The sequence below is a fragment of the Equus asinus genome, chromosome 2, assembly GCF_041296235.1.
Source record: "Equus asinus isolate D_3611 breed Donkey chromosome 2, EquAss-T2T_v2, whole genome shotgun sequence".
Taxonomy (NCBI): domain Eukaryota; kingdom Metazoa; phylum Chordata; class Mammalia; order Perissodactyla; family Equidae; genus Equus; species Equus asinus.
This window is the reverse complement of record NC_091791.1, coordinates 154,254,090-154,278,638: the sequence shown is the minus strand read 5'-3', so window position 1 is coordinate 154,278,638 and position 24,549 is coordinate 154,254,090. Positions and strand designations below refer to the sequence as shown.

At 53.4% G+C, this 24,549-nt stretch overlaps 1 protein-coding gene across 2 annotated transcripts; it reads left to right on the top strand.

Annotated features, from left to right (window-relative positions):
* Window positions 1-7,448: 7,448 nt before the first annotated feature.
* On the top strand, window positions 7,449-24,141 carry TYRO3 (TYRO3 protein tyrosine kinase). 2 transcript variants are annotated; one of them, XM_044765109.2, is made up of 20 exons: window positions 7,449-7,833; window positions 8,179-8,261; window positions 9,609-9,792; window positions 10,020-10,120; window positions 10,896-11,066; window positions 12,522-12,608; window positions 13,390-13,505; window positions 15,045-15,222; window positions 15,898-16,043; window positions 16,582-16,726; window positions 17,112-17,241; window positions 17,325-17,425; window positions 17,702-17,797; window positions 18,138-18,218; window positions 18,689-18,781; window positions 19,210-19,331; window positions 19,706-19,815; window positions 20,005-20,164; window positions 20,390-20,526; window positions 22,664-24,141. In XM_044765109.2, the coding sequence occupies exons 3-20, from the start codon at window positions 9,620-9,622 to the stop codon at window positions 23,052-23,054; spliced, it is 2,538 nt and encodes an 845-aa protein (XP_044621044.1). In that variant the 5' UTR covers window positions 7,449-7,833; window positions 8,179-8,261; window positions 9,609-9,619; the 3' UTR covers window positions 23,055-24,141. The 2 variants fall into 2 exon arrangements, with proteins under 2 accessions (XP_044621044.1, XP_044621042.1); XM_044765107.2 differs by lacking the exon at window positions 8,179-8,261 and having other exon boundaries at window positions 7,625-7,833.
* The last annotated feature ends 408 nt before the right edge of the window (window positions 24,142-24,549 follow it).

The following is a 24,549-nucleotide window of genomic DNA, read 5'->3' as shown; positions in this document are numbered from 1 at the left end:
GCTTCCGCCGCCGCCAGACGTGAACTTCCGCCAGGCAGCCTGGCCCCGCCCCTCCCGGACCTGGCTCCGCCCACTCTGGGCTTTGCAGGCTTGGCGTTCCAGACGTGCAAGAGCGAAGATAGTCGGTTTGCGGTGTCCTGTCCCACCACGTAAGCTCTGAGTCGACGCTCAGAACACTCATCCTTCCGATGCACAGCAGGCACAGGCCCTTCTACACATACAACACCCGTGACGGAGGCAGAGGGTTCCTCAGACGCCCCTGTGCACTCACCACTCCAGATAACTACATCCCGCACCCCAGCACCCAAGCTCACAGGCAACACCCAGAAACCTGCACACACGCCGGTGTGGCCGCCCCAGTGTGTTTATGAGCGAGCAAGAAGGTAACTGTGAAAAAGGAAAGGCGAGGCCCAAGGAAAAAACGTTACAGGAGTAGTTGTGGTGAGAAGAGAGAAGAAAACAGCCTCATTGCCGGCAAGGTGATCCCCTTGAGCAACCTGCCTTTGTTCCTGCCAGGTGTCCCTTCTCGGAAATGTCCCTTCTTGGAAATCCTACCTCTTTTCCCTTCCACCCCCAGCCCCCAAAGTCTTTCTCTTCAAAGTCTTTCTCTTCGTTTAAGGCCTAGCTGGAATCAACTCTAAAACCTTTGTCAACTGGTCCTACTCTCACTGAACATTCCTTGGAATCTTTCACCTGCACCCCGCTGGGTGGCATCTTGGGAACGCACAGCCCACTATCAATGGTTACCTTTTCACAAGCATCTGTCCTGTTCCCTTGACTAGACTGTCTTTTTTGCATCCATAATGCTCAGCACCCAGCAGCATATTGCCATGCACATATGACCCTAGTAAATCATTCCTTTATTGAAGGCCATCTTTTTTATTTATTTATTTTTATTTTGAGGAAGATTAGCCCTGAGCTACCATCAGCCGCCAATCCTCCTCTTTTTTGCTGAGGAAGACTGGTCCTGAGCTAACATCCATCCCCATCTTCCTCCACTTTATATGTGGGACTCCTGCCACAGCATGGTTTAACAAGCAGTGCTAGGTCCACACCCGGGATTCAAACCAGCAAACCCTGGGTGGCCAAAGCAGAGCACTCGAACCTAGCTGCTAAGACACCAGCCCGCCTTGAAGGCCATCTTAAGGCAGCCAATGTGAGTTTAGTGGTTCTCAAACTTTAGCAGGCATCAAAATTACCTAGAGGGCTTGTTAAAACAGATTGCTAGGCTTCACCCTCAGAGTTTCTTATTCAGTAGGTCTGGCATAGGACACAAGAATTTGCTCTTCTAACAAGTTTCCAGGTATTCTATAGAATCCTTCTCTAGTTCTCTTGGTCTCAACTGCGGCAGTAAATTTCAGCTACTAGGATTTAGCCAGCCGTGGGATCTAAAATAGTACTGGACCTGATCAGAAATTATGGGGAATGAGGGTGGGGGAACTGGAGCCAAAGATGCAGAAAGAATAGATAGTAGAAAATCGTTGTTTGCAACCACTGATGAAATAATCGCTCCAGGCAATGATCATCAATGACTGATAAAACTATTAGGTAAAAGTTATGAGGACTTCATATGGATGGATCAGGTTGCCAACTTAACGTCACTAAACTGCCCTTAACATCACTGGACATAATGTGCCTCCTGACCTGATGCAATTGGAAGTACAAAACACCTCCCAAGAAACCTTCATGCCAAAAAATTGAACCTGAATCTAGTCAAGTATCTAGATCTAACTACCAATCTATAAGAAATACGCACTGTAAAGGAGCATGTTAAATGATAGCACAAGGATACAATTAACAAAATCCAGATTGTGGAAAATTCTTCAAAGGACCTAGTTTCTTGTATAAATTTCACGTTCAGGAGAGAAGGGAGACCTTTTATAGATTTAAAAACACATGAGGGGGGCTGGTCCGGTTGCACAGCGGTTAAGGGTGCATGTTCTGCTTTGGCGTCCCGGGGTTTGCCGGTTTGGATCCTGGGTGTGGACATGGCACCACTTGGCAAGCCATCCTGTGGTAGGTGTCCCACATATAAAGTAGAGGAAGATGGGCACAGATGTTAGCTCAGGGCTAATCTTCCTCAAAAAAAACCAAAAAACAAAAAACCACACACATGAGGGGGCCGGTCCCGTGGCCAGTGTTAAGTTTGCTCACTTGGCTTCAGCAGCTCGGAGTTCATTGGTTCAGATCCTGGGCACGAACCTACACACTGCTCATCAAATAATGCTGTGGCAGCATCCCACATAGAGGAACTAGAATGACTTACAACTAGGATACACAGCTATGTACTGGGGCTTTGGGGAGAAAAAAAAAGGAAGATTGGCAATAGATGTTAGCTCAGGGCCAATCTTCATCACCAACAAAAAGCACCCCTTAAAAATACATGAGACTATCAGTTAATATATGGTCCTTGTTTGCATCCTGATTCAAATGAACTCATTGTAAAAAGATGTTTTTTGAGACTGTTGGGGGAAATGAAACACAAACTGGGTTTTATAGGATATTAAGGATTATAAAAAACATTATTGTGTATGGATGTAGGGGTTTTTTTGAAAAATAATCTTTATTTTAGAGTAGTTTCAGATTTACAGAAAATTCGCAAAGAAAGCATTTCCATTTATCCCAAACATAGTTTCCCCTGTTATTAACATCTAACATTAATATGGTGCATTTGTTAGACTTAATGAACCAATATTGACATATGATTAGCAAGTAAAGTCCTTACTTAATTCAGATTTCCTCGACTTTTCCCTCATGTCCTTTTTCTGTCCCTTCCAGGACACTACAATACATTGAGTTGCCATGTCTCCTTAGGTTCCTCTTGGCTATGACAGTTTTGTAGACTTTTTGTATTTTTGATAAGTTGGACAGTTTAGAGTAGTACTGATAGGGTATTTTGTAGAATGTCCTTCTGATGGGATCCATCTCATGCTTTCCTCAGGATTAAACTAGGGTTATAGGCTTTGGGGAAGAAGACCACAGAGCTAAAATGCCATTTTTATCACATGGTATCAAGGGTACCTACTATCAACGTGCATTGTCTCTGTTGGTCTTAACCTTATTCACCTGGCTGAGGTGGTGTTTGTCAGATCTCTCCACTGTAGAGTGACTTTTCCCCCCTGCTTTCCCTCCTGTCCTCTTTGGAAGGAAGTCACCATGCACAACCCACACTTGAGGGTAGAGTATCTACATCAATTATTTATAATTCTTCTGTGTGGGAGATTTGTCTATGCTCCCCATTATTTTTTTTTTCTGCTTTTTCTCCCCAAATTCCGCCAGTACAAAGTTGTATATTTTAGTTGTGGGTTCTTCTAGTTGTGGCATGTGGGATGCTGTCTCAGCATGGCCTGATGAGCAGTGCCACGTCTGCGCCCAGGATTCGAACTGGTAAAACCCTGGGCCACCAAAGTGGAGCGTGCGAACTTAACCACTCGGCCACGGGGCCGACCCCTACCCACTAATTTATCTATTCAAATATAAATATATAATTCTGTGTGTGTGTGTGTGTGTTTGTGTGTGTATTTGTGTTTTGTTTTTTGTTTTTGAGCATGTCTTTACTTCCTGGTATTACAAGATGCTCCAGGCTTATCTTTTATCTTTCCTGCCCCAGCCATTTCTCCAGGGACTCTTGGTTCCTTTTATTGGAAAATGGTATTAGAAACCAAGATTTGGATGTTAGGTGTGCTCATTTCTCCTGGGGTGTTTTACTTTTAGGCCCTTCTTAGCTGAGAAAGGAAATATATACGTGTATACTGTTACCTATACACGTCTATAAATATTTCTGTATGTAACCATCTGCATAGATATATGGATGAGTGTTTTTTTAAGTCTGTTACAGATAGTGTAATATTTACAGCTGAAATTAATTATATGGCTAAGATTTGCTTTTAAAAACTCCAGCAAAACAACAACAACAACAAAAATGGGACAATAGAACACAATTGGCCAAGATAATCATGGAAGCAGAGTGACTGGTACATTGGAGATTCATTATACTATTCTGTTTAATTGTGTGCACATTTAAAATACCCTATAATAAAAAGCTTTTTTAGAAATAGAGCCAGAAAAGCCTCCCGTGTTAGGCTGCAGTTCCAGAGGCTCAAAAAGAGAAATACAGCCAGCCAGCTAGAGGGCATCCACACACACTCACACTCACACGTGAAACTTCCTCTCAGAGCCATCCCTAGGCGAAATTTTGAAGAGGACACATTTTTTTCTTCCACACGTTTGGATCCAGGTTTTAGAAAACCCAAACTTGTTCTTCTCTTCCTACTTCCTCAATGTGCTTTTGGGGAAAGTCTAATCATTTGAAAGTCCCCTTGTGACTATAAGTCAAAGTGTCTCTCTGTCTAGGTCTCTCCTAGGAATTTACCTTTCCATTTTGTCTCCAACTGGGCGAGGAGTGGCATTGTTTCCGGCTTAGGAGTTTCAGGCAAAGAGGGTTTGGCAGGTGCAGCAACAGGCCCCAGTGCCCCTGGCATCACACCTATAGGTAGTTTTCCTCTTGGCCCCAAAGGCATAGATCTCTTGCCTTCTCTGAGGTGGTGAGGAACACAGTCTGTGGCCTGCCCCATTACTTACACAGAACTTCCCAACTCTCACCTCTTTAACCAGTGTTTGGGAAAGAATAGGTCCTTGGGCCAGCAAGACTGCCGTGACCCCGTGGCTGACTTTGGTTTCTCCCCTCCCTTTAGGGGGACAGGAGGAGGTCCTTACTCTGAAAAAGCTGAAGTAGCTGCTTCCTGAGACTGCTGAAGGTTGCCGTCAGGGTGTTCTGCCACTGTGGACAGATGGTTTTTATTTTCAGGTTTGTGTTTTTCTTCTCCCAATCCTTGGCCTCCTTGGGCAGTCCTGGGTCATAAAAGGCAGAGAGTGGGCAGATACTTATTTCACCCGGGCAGGGAGATGCCAGGGCCCAATCCAGCTCCATCCATAATAAGGGGCTGCTGCTGGCCCTTCCTTTCCCCTGCAGCCCCCTCCTTCTCCCCTGGGATAGATCATAGCTGGCTCTGGTTCTTTTCTGAGGACAGAAACTCCTGGGACAGCTGTTCCTGCATTAGGTCAAATACATTTCCTGTTGATTTGATTAGTTTCCTTCCAAGCCATGCATTTAGGAAAGGAAGGGAGATTTTGCAGGCATCTATTTGCACAGGCAGCCAGCCTCCTCCAGTTAACACACACACACACATGCACACATTTTCTCCCCATCCACCCACTAAGCGTCAGTCACATTTAGAGTTTGCACAAATGCACACCCTCCCTCATACATCACAATGCACACCCTCTCACCCACCTACACACCTCTTCCACAAAATCACACCTGCTCACATACCCTCAAAGCACGTTCCTATACCATGCCCAGAGAGAGAGAGAAAGATGAGGGAGATAGGTAAGAAGAGCGGGTTGTAAGGGTTCAGGAAGGCAAGCACTCTATGTATAAAGCTGAAAAGTCAGAAGACCAGGACCCCAGAGTCCCCCCTACCCTGCAAGTAGAAGTAGCGAGAACTGAGAGAGATTTAGAAGCAGGGGTAGAGGAAGCAGACTCGGGGCTCCTGGCCCCAAATGGAAACATGTCCTGCCCCAGGGTGACAGTGCCGTGCCTCAGGCCTGCAGCTGAGGTAGGAAGTTTGTGAGTGGAGAATGCAGCGGCATCCATGACATGTCTGAGAAGCCTATTTTGATTGGTGGCAAAGGATGGTCCTTGGGCTGAGATTCCCTGTAAGAGTTCAGGAAATGATGGGGAGGAAACGAGGGGAGAAAAGAAAGTGGAGGGAGGGGTTTGGGCTCTGAGTTCAACATCCTCTAGGAGGGGTATTTCCGATGTCAGCCAGAGTCAACAGGAGGAGGCTTCCTTTCACTGGAAACTTGAAGTCGCTTCCAGAGAGGAAAGGTCGGGGAGAGGGCCTTGAGAAGTGACAAGCGCTCAAGTGCAGGGTTGCAGCAGCCACATAGCCCCAGCAGCTTTGGCCCTGGAGAATCTGGCTTCAGCCCCACACTGTTGTCTGCCTGTCCTGATCCAACTCAGTCCAAGCTCAGGAGCTGTGGATTCTAGAATAGAGCAAGTCTTTTCCTTTAGGAAAGAGTCCTGGCCCCCACCCACAGTGCCCAAGAAAACTGGCAGAGCGCTCAGCTAAGGGGAGACTTCAGGCCCCTGCCATCCAACCCTAACAGCGGGTCTGGAGTCTCTCCCTGTGCTGCCGCCTGGGGGCGCCCCCAGCTGGGTCTGAGACTGCCTCCAGCACTGCTGTTGTTGTTATCATTAGTATAATTAATAAACAAGCACTGATGGGGCCAAGTGGAAGAAGAGGCAGGCCCCTGCTGCTCGGAAGGAGAATCCCTGGAAAGATCCAGTGAGGCTGTGGGAAATGGGGGGGTGGTGTGCTGAGTGGATTGTCCCTCCTCCCCACCCAGGACTTCTGGGACGGACTCTTTGGAGTAGGCTCCAGGGGACAGGTAGAGAGAGGTAAGGGCAAGGGGAGGGGAACACTTGGTAGGCTGGATTTGGAACCAGTTCTGCATCTGCCTGATAGGATGTCCGTGGGCACAGCCACCCCCGTGATTACTGGTTGTGGGGCAGGCCAAGCTCTGAGACAATTATTCATTCACTTAACAGGCATCTATTTATGGAGCGCCTACTGTGTGCAAGGTGGTCTACTAATAATAGCTTAATAGCTAATGTTTTATTGGATATTGTGAGGACACAGCCAACTTTCACACCATGTCCTGGGGAGTGCGGGGGTAGAAGCAGCGAGGCAGCTAGGAAGAATAACAGCCCTTAAAGATATGGGCCATTGGGCCTTCACCTATCTAGTGTAGCAGTGGGGCTGGCAGATAAAACCTGAGAACTACCAAGAAGATCTTGGAAAACTCAAGATGCGAGGTCCAAGGTCTTGGAGATCAAGAGGTGGAAAATGGAGCACGAATATGGGGAGTTTGGGTGAAAGCATCAAGAGGCACAAAAGGGTGCTAGTAGATCCTGTGGGGGGAGCCCTGAGTCACGACAATTTCGGGGGCCTGATGGTTGGGAGTGTGTAGGGGATTGAGATGCTTTATGTCCTGGGAGGGGGCTGCTGGGTTCTGGGATCAGAGTCTGGACAAAAGTTGGGGTGTGGTAGAGGCTTCTAGCGAGGTTTTGAGGGAAGAATCTGGAGTGTCGGGTTTGAAAAGATGCTGGAGTGGGAGAGGGGCGTGGCTGGAGTGCTCATCCAGGGGACCGAGCCGGATCCTCGGGTTCGGGACTGGGGTGGCCGGGGCTGGGGGTGCTGGCCGGGGCTGGGGAGGTCTGTGGGCGGGGGTCGGCCCGAGGCCGGACACCGGGCCGGTAGCGGCCGGGTTGACGCTCGGAGCGAGCCGCCCGGGGCTCCGCGGGGGGGCGGTACGAGCTCGGGCTGCGGGCGGGCGGGCCGGGGAGGAGGCGGCGGCTCGGGGAAGAACATGAATCAGCGGCGGCGGCGACGGCGGCGACGGCTGTGGAAGGAGCGCGGTGGCCCAGGAGCGGCCCCGGGGACCCCGCGCCGCTGACGGCGGCCGCCGCGCCTCGCCGCGGGCGCGGGGCTCCGAGGCACCGGCCCCAGCGCCGCCCCCGGGCCGGCCCCCGCCCCTCCCGGGCCCTCCCCTCCGCTCCCCTCCCCTATCCTCTCCTCCGCCCTCCTGCGCCTCCTCCCTCGGCGCTCGCGGGCCGGGCCCGGCATGGTGCGGCGGCGACGCCGATGGCGCTGAGGCGGAGCATGGGGCGGCCGGGGCTCCCGCCGCTGCCGCTGCTGCCGCCGCCGCCGCCGCTGCTGCTGCTGGCGGGTCTGGCCGCTCTGCTGCTCCCGGAGCCCGCGACCGCAGGTAGGGGCTGGCCCGGGAGGCGGCGGGGAGCGGGGGGCTGCGGAGGGGCGCGGCCGGGGTCGGAGCCCAGGGACAGTAGCCGAGCGAGCCCCGGGCCTGGGCGGGCCAGAGATTGGAGTGGGGGGATCGAAGCTGCGAGGCTGGGACTTGGGGGAAGGGGCGCAGCGGGGTGTTCGCTGCTGGATCTCGCGTCGGGGTCCCCACCCCCAACTTTCTCGCGCCCGTGGCTCTTCTGGCGGGGTGGAAGGGAAAGGAGTGGGGCTGTGGGCTGAGTGGTCCGCGGGGGCTGTTTGGGACTGGGTTTTCCCGCCTCGATGTTCCTAGTTGTTTGCTCTCCCCTCCCAGTCCTGGGGACCCCATTCCGCCCGGCCACACACGAAGGTCCCACTCTGAGCTGAGCACCCAAGAGGCACCCCTACACCATTCAGGTACAGGAGCTGTCAGGGTGCCCAGTCACAAAACACATCTGGGCATACTCTAGTTCCTGTGCCCACTTAGAGCTTCCTGAAACTGGAATGTTGAAGAGGATGGGCTGGGGCAGGATTGCTGGTCTTTGTGGGGGTTAGCCTTGTGTTTCCACATAGCAACCGAGGCATTTGCCAGCCTTAGGAGTGCTGCTTGCAGCATCCTGGACCCCTGAGTTCACACTACACTCCCCTGGGACTACTGGGCGTGTGTAGTGGAGTGTGAGGCTATCCCTCTTTGCCCTGTGACTGATCCTGAGAGGGTGAAGGGAGCAGGGGAGAGACACAGGCCAGAGCCACAGCCACGGGGCTGGCACCCTCTTTTGAGACAGCACTCCCTGCCATATCAGCTTTTCAGGGAAGAGAAGGGAAAGAGTGACAAGTATTTACGAACTGAAAGATGTGTGTCTCAAGATCAGAGTCCAGTAATTTGCCTGGAATTACACAGCGAAAGGCAGGAAGAAGCAGGACTGGATTTCAGCTATGTGGATGGTTCACCTGTCCCTCTCTGCTTAAAAACATGCCAGCAGACCAGGAAGGGTGTGTGTCTGTGTGTGTGTGTGAATGTATGCATATGTATTTGCAGAGGGTAGGGTTCCAGAGGGTGGCTCCTGTTGGTGTGACAGTAGCCCAGGAGTCTGGGGCTCCCTGTTCAGGGCCCCTCCCCTCCCTTCTACCTCCTACCTTCCTAGCACCCGCCCCTGCACACATTCAGGTATTAATAGAGCGGGCAGCTGCCAGGAAGGCTGCCATGTGTTTGATCTGACGTGGTTTTGCAGCCATATGTTCTCCACTTCAGGGGAGCACCCCCTCCTTCCCTTCCTCAGCTTTCTTTCATTTGCTGGGGTGGGGTGCGGTTCAGGGCTGTGCCAGCAGCCGTGAGGGCTTTGGGCTGACACCTTGGGTGGAGAGCTGGCAGCCTGTTGCACTGGCTGGGTGCAGTAGTCAATCCCAGGGCAGTACCTGCCCCAGGTATATGAGAACACCCCCACTGTTTCAGCCTCTCTTGCCTTCCTTTTGATGGTTGGGCCTGAACTTAACATTGCCGGTAAGGAGGTATATGGAAGAGGTCATTTCCTAAGAGCTGGGAGGAACTTGGCAATGGCAGAAATGGTGCCTGGAGAGCTTGTCATGCCCCTTCCCCCAGCCCAGGTCCAGGCCACTTTCCTTCTCACACCGTCCTGTCTCTGCTTCCTTGGCAGAGAATGAGCCCTCTGACACAGAAGCTAGGTTCTGGAAGAGGATAGAGGGTATTTCCAGAGACAGGGTCCCTTTCAAGCAGACTGACACCTTCTCCTTCCCACCTCTCAGGCCTGAAGCTCATGGGAGCCCCAGTGAAGCTGACAGTGTCTCAGGGGCAGCCAGTGAAACTCAACTGCAGCGTGGAGGGGATGGAAGATCCTGAGATACAGTGGGTGAAGGATGGGGCCGTGGTCCAGAGTGTGGATCAGGTGTACATCCCAGTCAGTGAGCAGCACTGGATTGGCTTCCTCAGGTGCAGGACTACGGGGGAAGGTGTGGGATGCCAGCCTGGAGGCAGGCTGTGTTCTTACTTTGGGGCTTCAGAGCTGGGGGCAATGCTGACGCCCAGACGTCTGTGGGTTTTTTTCGGCAACCTGTGGAAACTTCCAGAAGTGGGGACAGGCTTAACCCATTGAGTCTCCCCAGCAGAGCTGCCCCCCCTTGACCCTGGGAGGTGAGCCTGGTGTCCTGTTTCCACAGCCTGAAGTCAGTGGAGCGCTCTGATGCGGGCCGGTACTGGTGCCAGGTGGAGGATGGGGGCGAAACTGAGATCTCCCAGCCAGTGTGGCTCACGGTAGAAGGTGAGGAGGCAGAATCACTTGGGCATGTTGGCCTGGAGCAGGTGCTGTCTGCTAGTGACCACATCTTTGCAGAAGAAAGTTCACTGGAACCTGGGCTGCCCCACTGCCTTCTGGGTACTGACTGCACCAGGCTCCAGGCATATCTCAGACATCAGAAGACCATACCCACTGGAGTCTGGGTATTTGAGAGCCAAGGGGGCAACTTAGACCCACAACCTATGGGATGCAGTCAGTTTCAGTTGTCTAAACAGCAAGCCTCCAGCACCCATCTGGGGTTGGACTCTGTTCTGCTAAGTAGCCAGGCCAGGAGGGGGAGGTCTGGGGGAGGGGAGGAAGGATCCGCAGCTGCGCAGGGAGCTCAGAGCTGTTCAGCCCAGGAAAACAAAGTGACTAAGAAGTAACAAAGGGCCCTGAACGGGCTCTGGGGCCTGCCAGCCAGCCCTACTCTGCTGAAGCTTCCGCCCACTACCCCCCTTTTTTGCCCCTCCCTCAGCTCCCTTCCCTCCGCCTTCTCCATTGCTCTGAGAAGGGCTGTCAGAGCAGGTCTGGGAAGGCAGAATTTCCAGTGACCAAGGGGACAGCATAAAGGGTATTCCTAAGGAGGCCAAAGAAGAGAAGCTCCCCTCTCAAGTCAGATGCCTGTTCTATGGGTGACCCAGTCACAAGGGCCTGTGGGACCTTCTCATAGACGGCTTTAAATGGAAGCAACTTATGGTTTGGGCAGCTGGAAACCCAGAGGTGGCAGGGCTCACTCCCACCCGCCTTTTCTCCCTAGGTGTACCATTTTTCACTGTGGAGCCAAAAGATCTGGCAGTGCCACCCAATGCGCCTTTCCAACTGTCTTGTGAGGCTGTGGGTCCCCCCGAACCTGTTACCATTGTCTGGTGGCGAGGAGGCACGAAGGTTGGGGAACCTGCTCCCTCTCCTTCCGTTTTAAATGTTACAGGTGAGCAACCTCAGGAGGGGGCTTTGAGAAGGGGTGGAGAGGCTGGCAGAGTTTGAATCTGCTTAAATCACTAAGTTTGCTGTTGTGTGTGTCCAGAGCAAGCTCCAGTGCCTGGGTGCGTGAGCTGCACCGTTACTAAGCTCATTCATCAGGTTTGCTGGGCTGGCTGGGTGGGCTGATTAGTGGTGATCCTGCTGAGTGTGCTTAAGGAAGATGCTGGAGCTTCTTTCTCTTGTTCACAGTAGCTGGCCTTGGGAGATGAATCGTGTGGGACCAGGGGCACCTATCCCCCACTTCCCAAGGGAAGGAGCCAGGAACCAGCCCACGCAGAGCTAGAAGGAGAGTCTGGCAGACTCGCCTAGAAGACAAGAGTCTCAGGCTGCAGAGCGGGGAATGGCAGGGGGAAGGGAGAGAGAGAGGCCAGCACAAACATACAGGGGCCTCCTCTTCTAAGCGCCCTTTCCAGAAATCTCCAGACATTTTCCCAAACAAATGTATCTGTCCATACCTCCACACAGTTAGACCTGGACCCCCACCTGGACTCCAGGATCCTCGGGCACATACATATATCACATGCTTGTGAGGCTTGCTTATTTGTGAAACAAAGTTTTCTGTTTCAGTGGAAGCCTGAAGTGGCCAAAAAGGATGGGAGTGTGAGTGTGGTCTCATGTACTGGAAGGTGGGAGGGAAGGGCTCCGATCTGCCAAGTCCCCTCTTGAGAAGAGATGGACTATGGGACCTGTTGGAAGCGAGGGTAGAAACTGTTCAAGAGGTGCTGGGTTGGAGCAGATTAGGAGGCTGGGTTCACTTCTCTCCAGATGTGCGTGGTTGGGACCCTCAGGCAGCCGGCCTGATAATAAGCACTCAGTGAACTCCTACTCCACACACCACACTGTGCTAGGCACCACGGGGGATCGAGGGAATACAAAAGGAATGGAAGCCATTCATCCAGCCCCCAAGGAATTAGTATAATTGGGGAGACAAGACATGTATATAAGCTGAGAACTACTGCAAGGCAGAGAATCTGCAAAGACAACAATGATGTGGCACAGCAAATAGAGAAGGGCTTTGGAATGTGCAATAAAAGGAGTGACCGGAAAAAGGGAGGCAGCTTTGTGTTGTCTTCCGAGATGGGACTGAGGTGGGAGGGTTGGTATGACATTTCTCAAGTTCTTACTGTGTTCCATGCACTTTACATACGTTACATCCTTTGGTTCTCACAATTCTCCCATTTGGGAGGTGAGAAAACAGAGCCCCAGCCCTGGGATTTATGTCCAGGCCCATTAGACTCCAAAGTCCCTGTTTGTTCCACCATACCTCACTGTCTAGCCCCTGCCTTTGGCTGGAGGGACTTCTAGGGTATTCTGATTGAGAGCCTAAGTATCCCCCTTCCTCAGTCCCAGACTGAGTGGGAGCTGCTGCTTGGGGGTGCTGACTGAGGTTTTCTGGCCCCAGGGGTGACCCAGAGCACTGTGTTCTCCTGTGAAGCTCACAACCTAAAAGGCCTGGCCTCTTCTCGCCCAGCCACTGTTCGTCTTCAAGGTAGGAGGACTGGCGGGGAAGGAGGGCAGGTGAGGTGGGGGCGTGCTCAGCAAGCTGTCCAGCCATGGGTGAAGTTAGAATCATTTGGTGTTCCAGTTCCCATCGGTCCTGCTGGGATCTGAGAGACAAGGGGTTAATTGGCATAGCTCCATTCCTAGTGGGAGCACCTGAGACCCTGCTATGGCTGAGATGAGAATAGAAACCTGACGTCACAGCAGATTTCCCATCACGAAGCAGAGTCCTTGGGAGGGAGGGAGAGAGGGAACCAGCAGGAGATGGTCAAGGCTCGTGCCCAGCCTTGCTTCTGCCAGCCCCTGTAGAGGGAATGGGGGTGGGGAAAACAGCCTAGCAGGATGACAGAGGAGACCTAAAGGGCTGGTGTGTACAGGGAGGGAGAGAGCCAGTGTGTGCAGGAACGGGCTGGGGCAGCAGGGACGGCTGCCTCTCGTTTGTGTCTTTCAAGGCCGAGGTCCTGTCCCCACACACACCCACTATCTTATCCTATTCCTTGCTCAGACAGGGCCCCTGATTCAGGGAGAGGCAACCTCTCTCCACAGCCTAGGCACTCTCCCAGGTATGAGTAGTTGTCCCCTACTGGTTGCTTGGCTTGTGCATTACTGTGGTCCTAGGAGTACTGAGTAGCCATCTTTAGGTTGGGGGTGGGGTGGGGCAGACCCTAGGGAGAGACTCAAGGCTTGACTCCCATGCCTTCTGCTCCCTCCTCTCATGTCCATCCTGGACACTGAACTCCAGGGCACTGACTCTAAGTCCCCATCCACAGCACCACCTGCAGCCCCGTTCAACATCACAGTGACGAAGCTTTCCAGCAGCAATGCCAGCGTGGCCTGGACACCAGGGGCCGACGGCCGAGCCCTGCTGCAATCATGCACGGTCCAGGTAGGCTGAGAGGGCAGGACAGGCTCTCCTGGCCATCTTCCTTCTGGCTACCTCAGTGACACTTTGTTGACAGTGGTATCATGTTTGCCTAGACTTGCCTGTGGGGCTTGTCTCCAACTCTGTTCAGGTGTTGTTCCCTTCCTAGGAACAGCCCTGGCCTCCGCCCCTTATCATAGGGTGCGCTGGCAATCAAGTGACTCTGCAGATTGGCTCAGCCGTGCATTCTTCAGGCTGGAGCAGATCACTAAAGCCGATTTGGGATGCCTGGAAGAATTTTTCTTATGTGGGCGAAAATCCAAACCTTTGATTTATCTGATACCTGTACTCTCGTGCCCCACCCCCTGACTCATGCCAAAGAAAACAAGGGGACCAGAAGAGGTTCTAAGCCCCAGAGAGTAGAAAACCTGGGTAAGGTGATACTAAAAACAAGAGGTGATGCTGGCTTGTTCATTTTCATATGTTTACTCAAAAGGTATTTAATGAGCATCTTTGAAACTGTCCTAGGCAGTTCTTCCAGGCAGGAGAGGCCCCTGCTCTGGGCTCTACCATTTAGAGGACCCCACTTTGGCCCTCCTTTGGCTGCACCACTTGTCCTGGGCAAGGAACCTGTAGGGCCAAGGGGAGATGCCCATCTAGACATGAGAACACCCTCCCAAAGCCCCCCAATAACCACCACACCACACCATACTTGAGGTACTCAGAATCTCTTGCCTTAGGCCTCAAGTCTGCTTCTGGGGCCTGTGTGGGCCTCTTCGCTGGTCCATCCTTGGGAGGGTATGGTATATGTACCTGTAAGTCCAAAGGGCAGCCACTTGTGAGGGGATGCATATGCAGATAGCATAGTCCACTCCCATGCACTTGATGCCCCTCATAGTGCAGACTCTTGGCTGGAGGCTAGCTCTTCTATGCCACCACATCCTGGCTTGGGAATCCAAGGATTTGGAGGATTATAAATGCAAAACTGACCTTCCAGGTTGTTTTGAAGCTTTATTTGTCAACATATTAAATAGGAAATATTTTATTCAATAGTTCGTTAGCTGATTTATAATGTTTACATATTTAGCTATACGGTACGTGGATCTCCATTTGTACTCTTGTTCTGGGCCCCCAAAATCTAAGGTGAAGGCCTGGTTCAGCCGGTGAGAAGCTCTGAGACTTTGCGCTGGCATGCAGACAGTTCCAACAAGTAGTAACTTCTCTTACCGAGTTATGTACTAAGCACAGAGGGGCATGAGTTTTCTAGGGTAGTTGAGAAAGGCTTTCACAGAGAAAGTGGTATTTGCACTGAGTCTTAAAGGATAAGCTGGACTTTGCTGGGAAGAGCAAGTCATTCCAAGCAAAGGGAACAGCATTTGCAAAGGCATGGAGGTGTGGAACCTGGTGTGTTATTGGAGCGGGGGCTAGTGAGAGGGAGTGGGCTGCAAGTGCTTGCTGATAGACTTAGAGGAGGCATTAACTCAGCCCTGCACCCCGCATACCCATACCTATCCCATCTTCCATCTCCCTCGTCTACATCATTAGTTTTCTGCTTTTCTGTAGGTGACACAGGCCCCAGGGGGCTGGGAGGTCCTTGCTGTTGTGGTCCCCGTGCCACCTTTTACCTGCCTGCTCCGGGACCTGGCACCTGCCACCAACTATAGCCTCAGGGTGCGCTGTGCCAACGCCTTGGGGCCTTCTCCATATGCTGACTGGGTGCCCTTTCGGACAAAGGGTCTAGGTAAGGGAACTACAGAGCAGAGTGGCTGGGCAGGGCCCTGCTGGCTCCCGTTCTGAATGGAGGCGATGGGGAGAGGGGCTCCTTGAGAGGGTCGATCATGCAGCATTCAGCAAACACTGAGTACCTGCTGCATACCTATGAACTAGGTAAATCCAAGCCCCTCCCATGCAGCTCTAGTTCTAGGGGGCGGGACAGACAAGCAAAGTGGGAAAGGTGATGAAGAGTGCCCCAGGGAGTCCAAGAATACCCAGTAAAGAGATCTGAGGTCTGAATGAGAAGGAAGGAGCCATATTTGGGGTAAAATCACTTCAGGAATGAGTGCAGAGACCCCACGGCCCACACTTGCTTGGAGTTATCTAGGGATTGCAAGGAAGCTGGCAGGGCTGAGAGGGGAGTGGCAAAGGATGCAGCTGAGGCAGTAACCAAGGTGATGAAGAGCAACACTGCCTAACTGCGGTGCTGTGGGTCCTGCCATTGCTCCCCCTTCTCCCTACAGCTAGCTGTGGGTGAGAGCAGTCAGAACTGGGAGGCAAGCTCTCCCCCACCACCCGCCCCACCCTGGTCCCCATTACTCTCTGAGCTGTTTAGTTCTTGGGGGTTGGTTCCAAAGGCCTGCATGGGATAGTGATGGTGGGAAGGGCAGGGATCTTAGCAACCTTTTCTCTTTGGGTGCAGCCCCAGCCAGTGCGCCCCAGAACCTCCATGCCATCCGCACAGACTCAGGCCTCATCCTGCAGTGGGAAGAAGTGATCCCCGAGGGCCCTTGGGAAGGCCCCCTGGGACCCTATAAACTGTCCTGGGTTCAAGACAACGGAACCCAGGTAAGGGGCATCCAGAAGCCTCCACTCTCCAGGTGTCCCAGAGTCAGCCCTCAGGGCTCCAAGGCCTTTAGAGCTTTAGAATGGCTGTCCTTGAGGGGTCTGGGGGCCTTGGTGGGCTGGATGTCCCACCACCAGGGAGTCCACTCCTCCTCGCCTTGCCCTGCAGGCTGTACTCCTTATTGGATTATGTCTCCTGTTAGGATTGTGTCTAGTGGCCTCTTTGTATGTAAAGCAGGAAGCACATTCCTGCACAGACTGGGGGAGGGCACAGATAAGGCCTTCTTATCCCAGCCCTGTTCCCTCCCATCCCCCCTGCATCCGGGACTGAGCCTTATTTGTGTCCAGGAGAGGCCTCTGCAGCCTGGAGCAGGAATGTGATGACTCCCAGCAGGTTGTGTTCCTGCAGCTGCTGAACCCACAGAACCCATAGAGTCCCTAACCTCCCCTGTTCCTAGCTAGACCTTTCTCTGCCTTCAGCCCCCAGCTGGAGGTCTTTTGCTCAGACTCAGTCTGGAATGGGGGCTTTTCCTGGCTGCAGGGTGAGCTGACAGTAGAGGGGACCAGGGCCAACTTGACAGGCTGGGATCCCCAGAAGGACCTGACTGTGCGTGTGTGCATCTCCAATGCAGTTGGCTGCGGGCCCTGGAGTCAGCCACTGGTGGTCTCTTCTCATGACCATGCAGGTGAGGCCTATAGGGGGAGGGGACAGGATTGAGACTTTCCAGGGCAACCCAGGCTGGCAGGAGGAGGCTGGGAGCGCCTTTCCTCCTAAGAGGCCAAAGACTCAGTCGAGCAGTTGATGCCAGGGGGTATTTAAACTATATTTCATCCCCTCACTGCCCCAGAACTAGCATAGAAATCCCTGGTCAGTTGTAGGTTCCAACAACCAGGCCCGTCACTGACAGGGTGTGAACTCTTGAGTCTTCCTTTGGAGCCTCTTTCCACTTGGGACTCTTAGTGTCTGAGGGGACCCTCTTGACCAGGCCAAATGGCCGTCATCAGAAGGTTCTAAAGGGACTCCTTGGTGTCATGCCTCCTAGCTCATGCCACTGCCCCTGTCTCCCACAGGCCAGCAGGGCCCTCCCCACAGCCGCACATCCTGGGTGCCTGTGGTCCTAGGTGTGCTGACAGCCCTGGTGACAGCTGCTGCCTTGGCCCTCATCCTGCTTCGAAAGAGGCGGAAGGAGACACGGTTTGGGTAAGCGGGTAGGGACACGGAGGAAGAGGCAGCTGGTGACTGAAGACTTTGGAGCTGATCCCAAGTCCTGGGTTTCCTTTTAGGCAAGCCTTTGACAGTGTCATGGCCCGGGGGGAGCCAGCCGTTCACTTCCGGGCAGCCCGGTCCTTCAATCGGGAAAGGCCTGAGCGCATCGAAGCCACATGTGAGTGATGGGGAATCATAGAAGGAAAAATTGGGCTACCTTGTGCCCCTATCTGCATTCCTTCTACTAACTCGTTAATTTGACCAATATGTCTGAACCTTGAGGAGTCCCAAGCACACAGTAGTGGAAAAGACACAGACCTACCCTCATGGAGGGCGCCATCCTAGCAGTGGGAGAGCTAAACTGAGCTCATCTCTGCTCTGAGGGTGGAGTCGGGTGTAAGGCGCAGGCTGGGTTTTGGATCAGGAACCTTTCTCAATACCCCCGTCCCCACAGTGGACAGCTTGGGCATCAGCGATGAACTGAAGGACAAACTGGAGGATGTGCTCATTCCAGAGCAGCAGTTCACTCTGGGCCGGATGTTGGGCAAAGGTATGTGGGGCTGTGCAGGGATTGGCATCGGTGGAGTTTGCCATGTCTGGATGTGTTTGATTGTTCCCCTCACTTTGAGGGTGTGGTGTGGATTTGGGTCAGCTTCTATAAAGAGGGTATGCTTGTAGACTCCTGAGTTGGGGATGTTTGGGGGAATGGTGGCTGGGAACAAGGACGGCTGAGAAGTGACTCACAGCATACTTTGCTTTGGCTACAGATGAGGGAGCCTTCTGCAATGGCCCCAGAGTGTGATGATGTCCCTATGGAAGGTCATTTGGGAGGGAAGAGGGTAGGAGACAGGAGGATGAGGGGACTTACCATCATTTGGATTGGTTCTTAGGAGAGTTTGGTTCAGTGCGGGAGGCCCAGTTGAAGCAGGAGGATGGCTCCTTTGTAAAAGTGGCTGTAAAGATGCTGAAAGGTGAGTGCAGAATAGTAGACATGGAGTGAGGGCATTGCTGGGCAGGGTGAAAGGGGTGACTGATCCTGAAGCAGGCTCTGCTGGGCCCCTAGACTTTCCAAGAAGAATTAGTCAGCACTAACTGGGATGTTGTCTGTACCATGTGAATAATTCACAGGTGTAAACCCATATTCGTTCGTGCCCCAGCCGTTGCTCTCTGCCGTCAGCAGTGACTGATCCCTGGGCTCACTCAGGGTGATCAGAGCTGTGGTCGATTGAGCTGCTGGGCTGTCCAAACCAAAGGGAAGGCATTAGCAAGTGGAGAAATCGTGGGGTAGCACTACCCCATGAGAGTTTCTCCTGCTCACAGCCAGACTGTTTCCTGGGCCCCCTGGGAAGCCCAGGACATCTGAAGGACAAGGCCTGGGAGTCTTGGGTCAGAACTGGGGGCACATCTCCCTCATTCCTTCCCTCCCATCCTTTTCTCCCAGCTGACATCATTGCCTCAAGCGACATTGAAGAGTTCCTCAGGGAAGCGGCTTGCATGAAGGAGTTTGACCACCCACACGTGGCCAAGCTTGTTGGTGAGCCCCTTCTTGGGGGAGGCAGATATGAAACAGGGCTAAAACTGTGCTCCCTCAAGGTGGGAGAGCAGCCTGTGGGACAGAGGTTTGGACTTACTGGTGAGTAAGATGGCAAAATAGCAAGGAGGGTCCTGGCTGGATTCTGATCAGACTCCAGGTAAGGAGTTTAGTTTGCAGGCCCTGTACCAACTGTCTGCACATGAAGACTGCTCATGTGAATGGAGGAGGAGGGGACAGAGAAGATGCTCCAGAGATCTGGGGGCAGCCAGAGTCCCTCCTGGGTAGTCACCAGGCCAGTGTGGAACTTGTGGGGAAAGAGGCAACAGAGCCAGGGCTAGAGGTAGGACCCAGCAGCCGGGGGCTCATGCAGACGCCTGAGCCGTCCCTTGACTTTTATGAGCCCACTCCCAACTCTCCCTTGTCCCCAGGGGTGAGCCTCCGGAGCAGGGCCAAAGGCCGTCTCCCTATCCCCATGGTCATCCTGCCCTTCCTGAAGCACGGGGACCTGCACGCCTTCCTGCTCGCCTCCCGGATGGGGGAGAACCCCTTTGTGAGTGCCTGTGGTTGAGGGACCAGCAGTTGGAAAGGGTCAAAGACCCTGGGAGAGAGGTTGCCTTGGTAGGTAGGGCCAGTTGAGCTGATTGGGAGAAGGCGGGGCTCTGAGCCAGCAGGTTTCCTTCTCCCTGCTGGGAATTTTAGGCTGAGCAAGTGTCTTTTCTGGCGGAAGAGACCCGTGAAGTCCCAGAATGGGGGAGTCTTCACTCTCGGGCCCTCTCAGATTTGCCAGAGCTTCCTTGCCTTGGGAAGCCCCTCCATTCCTTTTCTTTCAGTGATTCCGAGGACAGTCTTTAGGCTCTCTCCCCATTCATCCTGCTCCAGCTGGGTGGGCAGATCCAGCCTGAGCTTGCCCTGTCTGCCCACCAGAACCTGCCCCTGCAGACCCTGATCCGGTTCATGGTGGACATTGCCTGTGGCATGGAGTACCTGAGCTCCCGGAACTTTATCCACCGAGATCTGGCCGCTCGGAATTGCATGTATGTGAATTCCGGAGGGCTCGGGGTAAGAGGGAGCAGCTAGTGCCAGGAGGAGCTAGCTAATGGTCAGCCCCCGCCTGGGACAGTATCTGCTCTGCATGGGGACAGCTTGGGAGCATAGATGCCCTGGCTTTAGTCAGGCTGCCAGCACGGCGGAAGGCTGACTCCATCCTCCCATACCCCTCGTAGGCTGGCAGAAGACATGACAGTGTGCGTGGCTGACTTTGGACTGTCCCGGAAAATCTACAGCGGGGACTACTATCGTCAGGGCTGTGCCTCCAAATTGCCTGTCAAGTGGTTGGCCCTGGAGAGCCTGGCTGACAACCTGTATACTGTGCACAGTGACGTGGTGAGTGGGTGCCACAGTGAGGCTTGGTGGTGACACAGTGGTATGGACTGCTGTGTGGGTGGACCTCTAGAATCCTCAAGGGCCTAGCCAGGTCTGCCCTCTGGACTTTGGCTGCCCAGTTATGAGGGCCCTGAGCCCCCAGCTGTGCTTGCCTCAGGGCTCTGCCTGGCTCAGGTGTCACCAAAGCCTAGTGACACCTCCTCTCCAACCTTGATTCTGTCCCAGTGGGCCTTTGGGGTGACCATGTGGGAGATCATGACTCGTGGGCAGACGCCATATGCTGGCATCGAGAACGCTGAGATTTACAACTACCTCATCGGCGGGAACCGCCTGAAACAGCCTCCGGACTGTTTGGAGGACGTGTGAGTGCCCCGGGAAGGGGATTCTGGGAGGAAACAGGACTTTGGGGTTTCAGTTGATGGCTGCCACCACAGCTCCTGGCCCAGTGGGAGCTCAGAACCTTGATTAGACCTTTTTAATTTTTTTGGTGGATATGTCCTTGTCATTAGAGGGAAGACAGGGAAGACTAACCTCCACTCCAAACTCCCTCTTCATCTGTTGCCTCCTTGTTTTCTTTCTCTCCCCCTTTCCCATCCCATATTTCTTGCTCCAGCCTTTTCCTATCATTCTGTTTTCTCTAGTTCCCCGGGGAGAACCAGGAACCCCGAGGGCAGAAGGTACAGGGTTGAGCAGGAGTGCAGGTTTCCCTGTCGCCTTCTCCCCGCCCCCACTCCTCTCCCCAGCTAGTCTGAGAAAACCGCGGCTGAGCTCTCCCTCCCCCTCAGAGAGGGCTGCACAGGGACAAGAAAAAACTGCTGCTCCATCACATTCTTTGCTTGACAAGGAGGGGGCGCTGGGGGCGGGAGGTTGGGTTCTTTTCTTGTCTTGGCCTCCTCTTGAGAGAGTGGGGGGACCTAAGATAACAAACAGATCCCGGGGAGAAGGGAGCTGCCTTCTTTCCTCCCTGAATGCCCGGAGCCCTCAGAAGTGGGGCAGGGTGTGACACACCACTGCACAGGGGAGAGTCATAGACCCTGTGCGACTCAAGACAGTCTCACTAGCTAGCTGGGCACTTCACAGGCATTCTTTCACATAATCCTCCTCTAACCCGAGGAGGAAAAGACTATTATTATCCCCATTTTGTGGATGAGGAACTAGGATTAAAGAGGTTAAGTAATGTGACCAAGGTCACACAGCTATTATGTGGATGAGTTGGAATTTGAACCTAGATCTCTGTGATCTTAACCATGACGTCAACTGTGATTCGTCTGCCCTGGTGTTCTTCTCCCACCCCATGCAAGGCAGAGTTCCCCTGGGTCCCGGGGGAGGGAGTCCATGGTGACCCAGGGAAGGAATCCGCTCCCCGTTTCTTGCTGTGGGGTTGCACCTCCAGAGGTCCGAGAACATGGACAGGCAGAGGAAGGCTTAGCCTAATTGGTGGGGTGCTCTTTCCCTAGGGCATTGGCTTTGAAGTACTTGAGCCTGGACTGTGGGTAGGGGGAAAATCGGAATGCACGAACCAGGCCCTACTCTTCCTATTCATTCAGCAGAGCACAGGGCACAGCAGGGCAGGAAGCTCAGGTCTCTCTAGGGTTGCAGCCTGCCTGGGCCTTTGGAGCTGCAGAGGTTTTGCTGGGCAATGGGGGCCAGGCCCTGGCGTAACCTCCTCCCAAGCTGGAGTTGTCAATAAAGAGTGGGCAGATGCTGGCTTCCCACCAGCCAGCCTAGTGGACAGGCGCCAGTTGGCTCCTAGCACAGCCTTGACAATGTATCCCAGCCCGGCCCCATACCCGTGGCCCCAGACCATTCCCATGGCCTCCTCGGTGTCTGGCATAATTTCCCCATCAGTGGGGGCCCCTGTCAGGAGGGCTGGTGTCGGGGCAGTGTGCTGGGCTTTTTATCATGGGCACAGGCATTTGCTCTGACTAGATCTGGTCTCAGCCCCTTCCCATTAGTTTGTTGTTTTTTTTTTCCCTCAGCCTGAGGCATTCCCTGGGAACAGGGATAAGATGTCAGGGAATCTGTAAGGCTCCTGAAATTGTATATAAAGTGTTCCTGTCAGCGGAAGAGGGCTGGAAGCTTTTCTCAGGTTCTCAAAGGTGTCCAGGAACAATAAGGATTTAAGACTTGCCTGAGTGAGTGAGCATTTAGGACAAAGGGTTGGTGCTCAAATCCACCCCATTAAAATAACCCAGACTCCAGCCTGAGTTCTGCAGAACAAAAACACTCCCAGTACCCCCTCCCAAGACAGCATTGGAGAGACTCTGGAGCCAACTCACCTGGCTTCAAATCACAGCTCCTTCACATTCTACTTGTGTGACCTTAGTCAAGGTTCTTAACCTCTCTGTGCTTCAGTTTCCACATTGGTAAAATAGGGATCACTTATTTTTTAAATCCTGGTTCCATATGATTAAAGGGCCTCTGCTTTTGAGGGAAGGAACATCCTTCCTTGTTCTTCTGGCTCTTCGCTGCCTCCCCTTACTCTTCTCTCTGCCCCAGGTATGAGCTCATGTACCAGTGCTGGAGTGCCGACCCCAAGCAGCGCCCGAGCTTCACATGCCTGCGAATGGAGCTGGAGAACATCCTGGGCCACCTGTCTGTGCTGTCCATCAGCCAGGACCCCTTGTACATCAACCTTGAGAGAGCCGAGGAGCCTGCTGAGGGAGGCGGCCTGGACCTGCCTGGCGGGGACCAGGCCAGCAGCGGGGCTGGGGATGGCAGTGGCATAGGGGCAGTTGGGGGCATCCCCAGTGACTGTCGGTACATCCTCAGCCCTGGGGGGCTAGCTGAGCAGCCGGGGCAGGAGGAGCAGCAGCCAGAAAGCCCCCTCAATGAGGCCCAGAGGCTGCTGCTGCTGCAGCAAGGGCTACTGCCCCACAGTAGCTGTTAACCCACAGGCAGAGGGCATCCGGGGCCACGCGGCTGGCTCTGCTGGCCGCCGTGCTGGCTGACTACGCCCCGTCTGACCCCAGCCCAGGCAGCAAGGCGTGGAGGCTCCTGTGGTAGTCCTCCCAAGCTGTGCTGGAATCCTGGACTGACCGAATCGCCCAATCTCAGTTCTTCCTGCAGCCACTCTGTGGCCAGCCTGGCATCAGTTCAGGCCTTGGCTGGGTGGAGGTGGGCCAGCCCTGGTTGTCTAAACCCAGGCAGCTGGCAGGAGCGGGTGGTTATGTTTCCATGGTTACCATGGGTGTGTGAGTTGGGGAAGGGTAGATGCAGCCCTGTGGGCCCCTACTCCCCCGGCTGAGCTGCCCCTGCTGCTTTAGTGCATGCACTGGGGGCCCAGCTGTGCCCATGCTTGGGGTGTAAATGCCCAGTTTGCCCCTCCTCACAAAGAGATTCCCTTCTATTCCCCTTTAGATGAGAGTTGGTAAGGGGTTGGTCTGGGGAGCTCCCAAGCCCTGTGGTCGGAGGCAGGGGGACACACTCAGGTCCGAGTCGTCATTACCTTCCTGATAACCCTCCCTGCCTAGGCCGGCAGTAAAGTGCAGCTGACCGGGTCGCAGCAAGGCATGCTGAGTTACCACAGGCTACCATCTGCCAGCTTCTGGAGGCGATGCGCTGAGCCTGGCAAGAGGAAGGGCTGCTGGAGGGCTTGCCCAGGAACAACTGAGGCCAGAGAGGAGTCCAGGAGCCCCTCTTGATGCCCTCCCACAGTCTGTCTGAGCATGCTACCAAATCCCAAACTAGCCTGAGACTAACAAAGGCAGCTGTGTCTGAGTCCAATCCTTCCACGCAGCATCCCTTAGTCCCAATTCCCCTCTAACTGGAGACCCTCTTCTGTCCCAAGTCTCTGGAGACGGAGAGAAAATAGGCCTGATGGCTGGTGTGGGCGAGGAGGAGTTCCTGGAGCCTGAACCCCAGCCCTGGCTGGGGGCGCCTCTGGGAGTGCATGGGGCGGGCCCTTGCTGTTAGGGACATTCCCAAGCCGTTAGATGCTGTTTAAAAACAGAAATAAAATTGAAGACTAAAGACCGAAGGCTCTGTCTCTTAACTGTTTCGTTTTTTTCCAGATCACAAAAATGAAGCATCTCTGCATAGAGAAAAGTCTGGAAAGACATATGCCAAAATGTTAACAGCTGTTATCTTTACATGATGTGATTAAGGGGCCTTTTCCTTTGTGCTTTCCAAGGTTTGTGCATTGAGCACAAAATGCTTTTGTAATTAGAGAAGACCCCAAAGAATCTTATCATAGTCATTGTAGACAAATAGGGAAATAGAGAAAATCATTAAAAAAATGCCAAATACCTATAATCCCACTAGCTAGAGATAACCACCATTGACCTTTTGAAAATGCCAATGTGTTGAAAAAGTTCTTTATCTTGGAAGAAGGACAAAGAGACTGCTTTGACTGTCTCCTACCCCTCTGTCAGACTTTCCTTCTG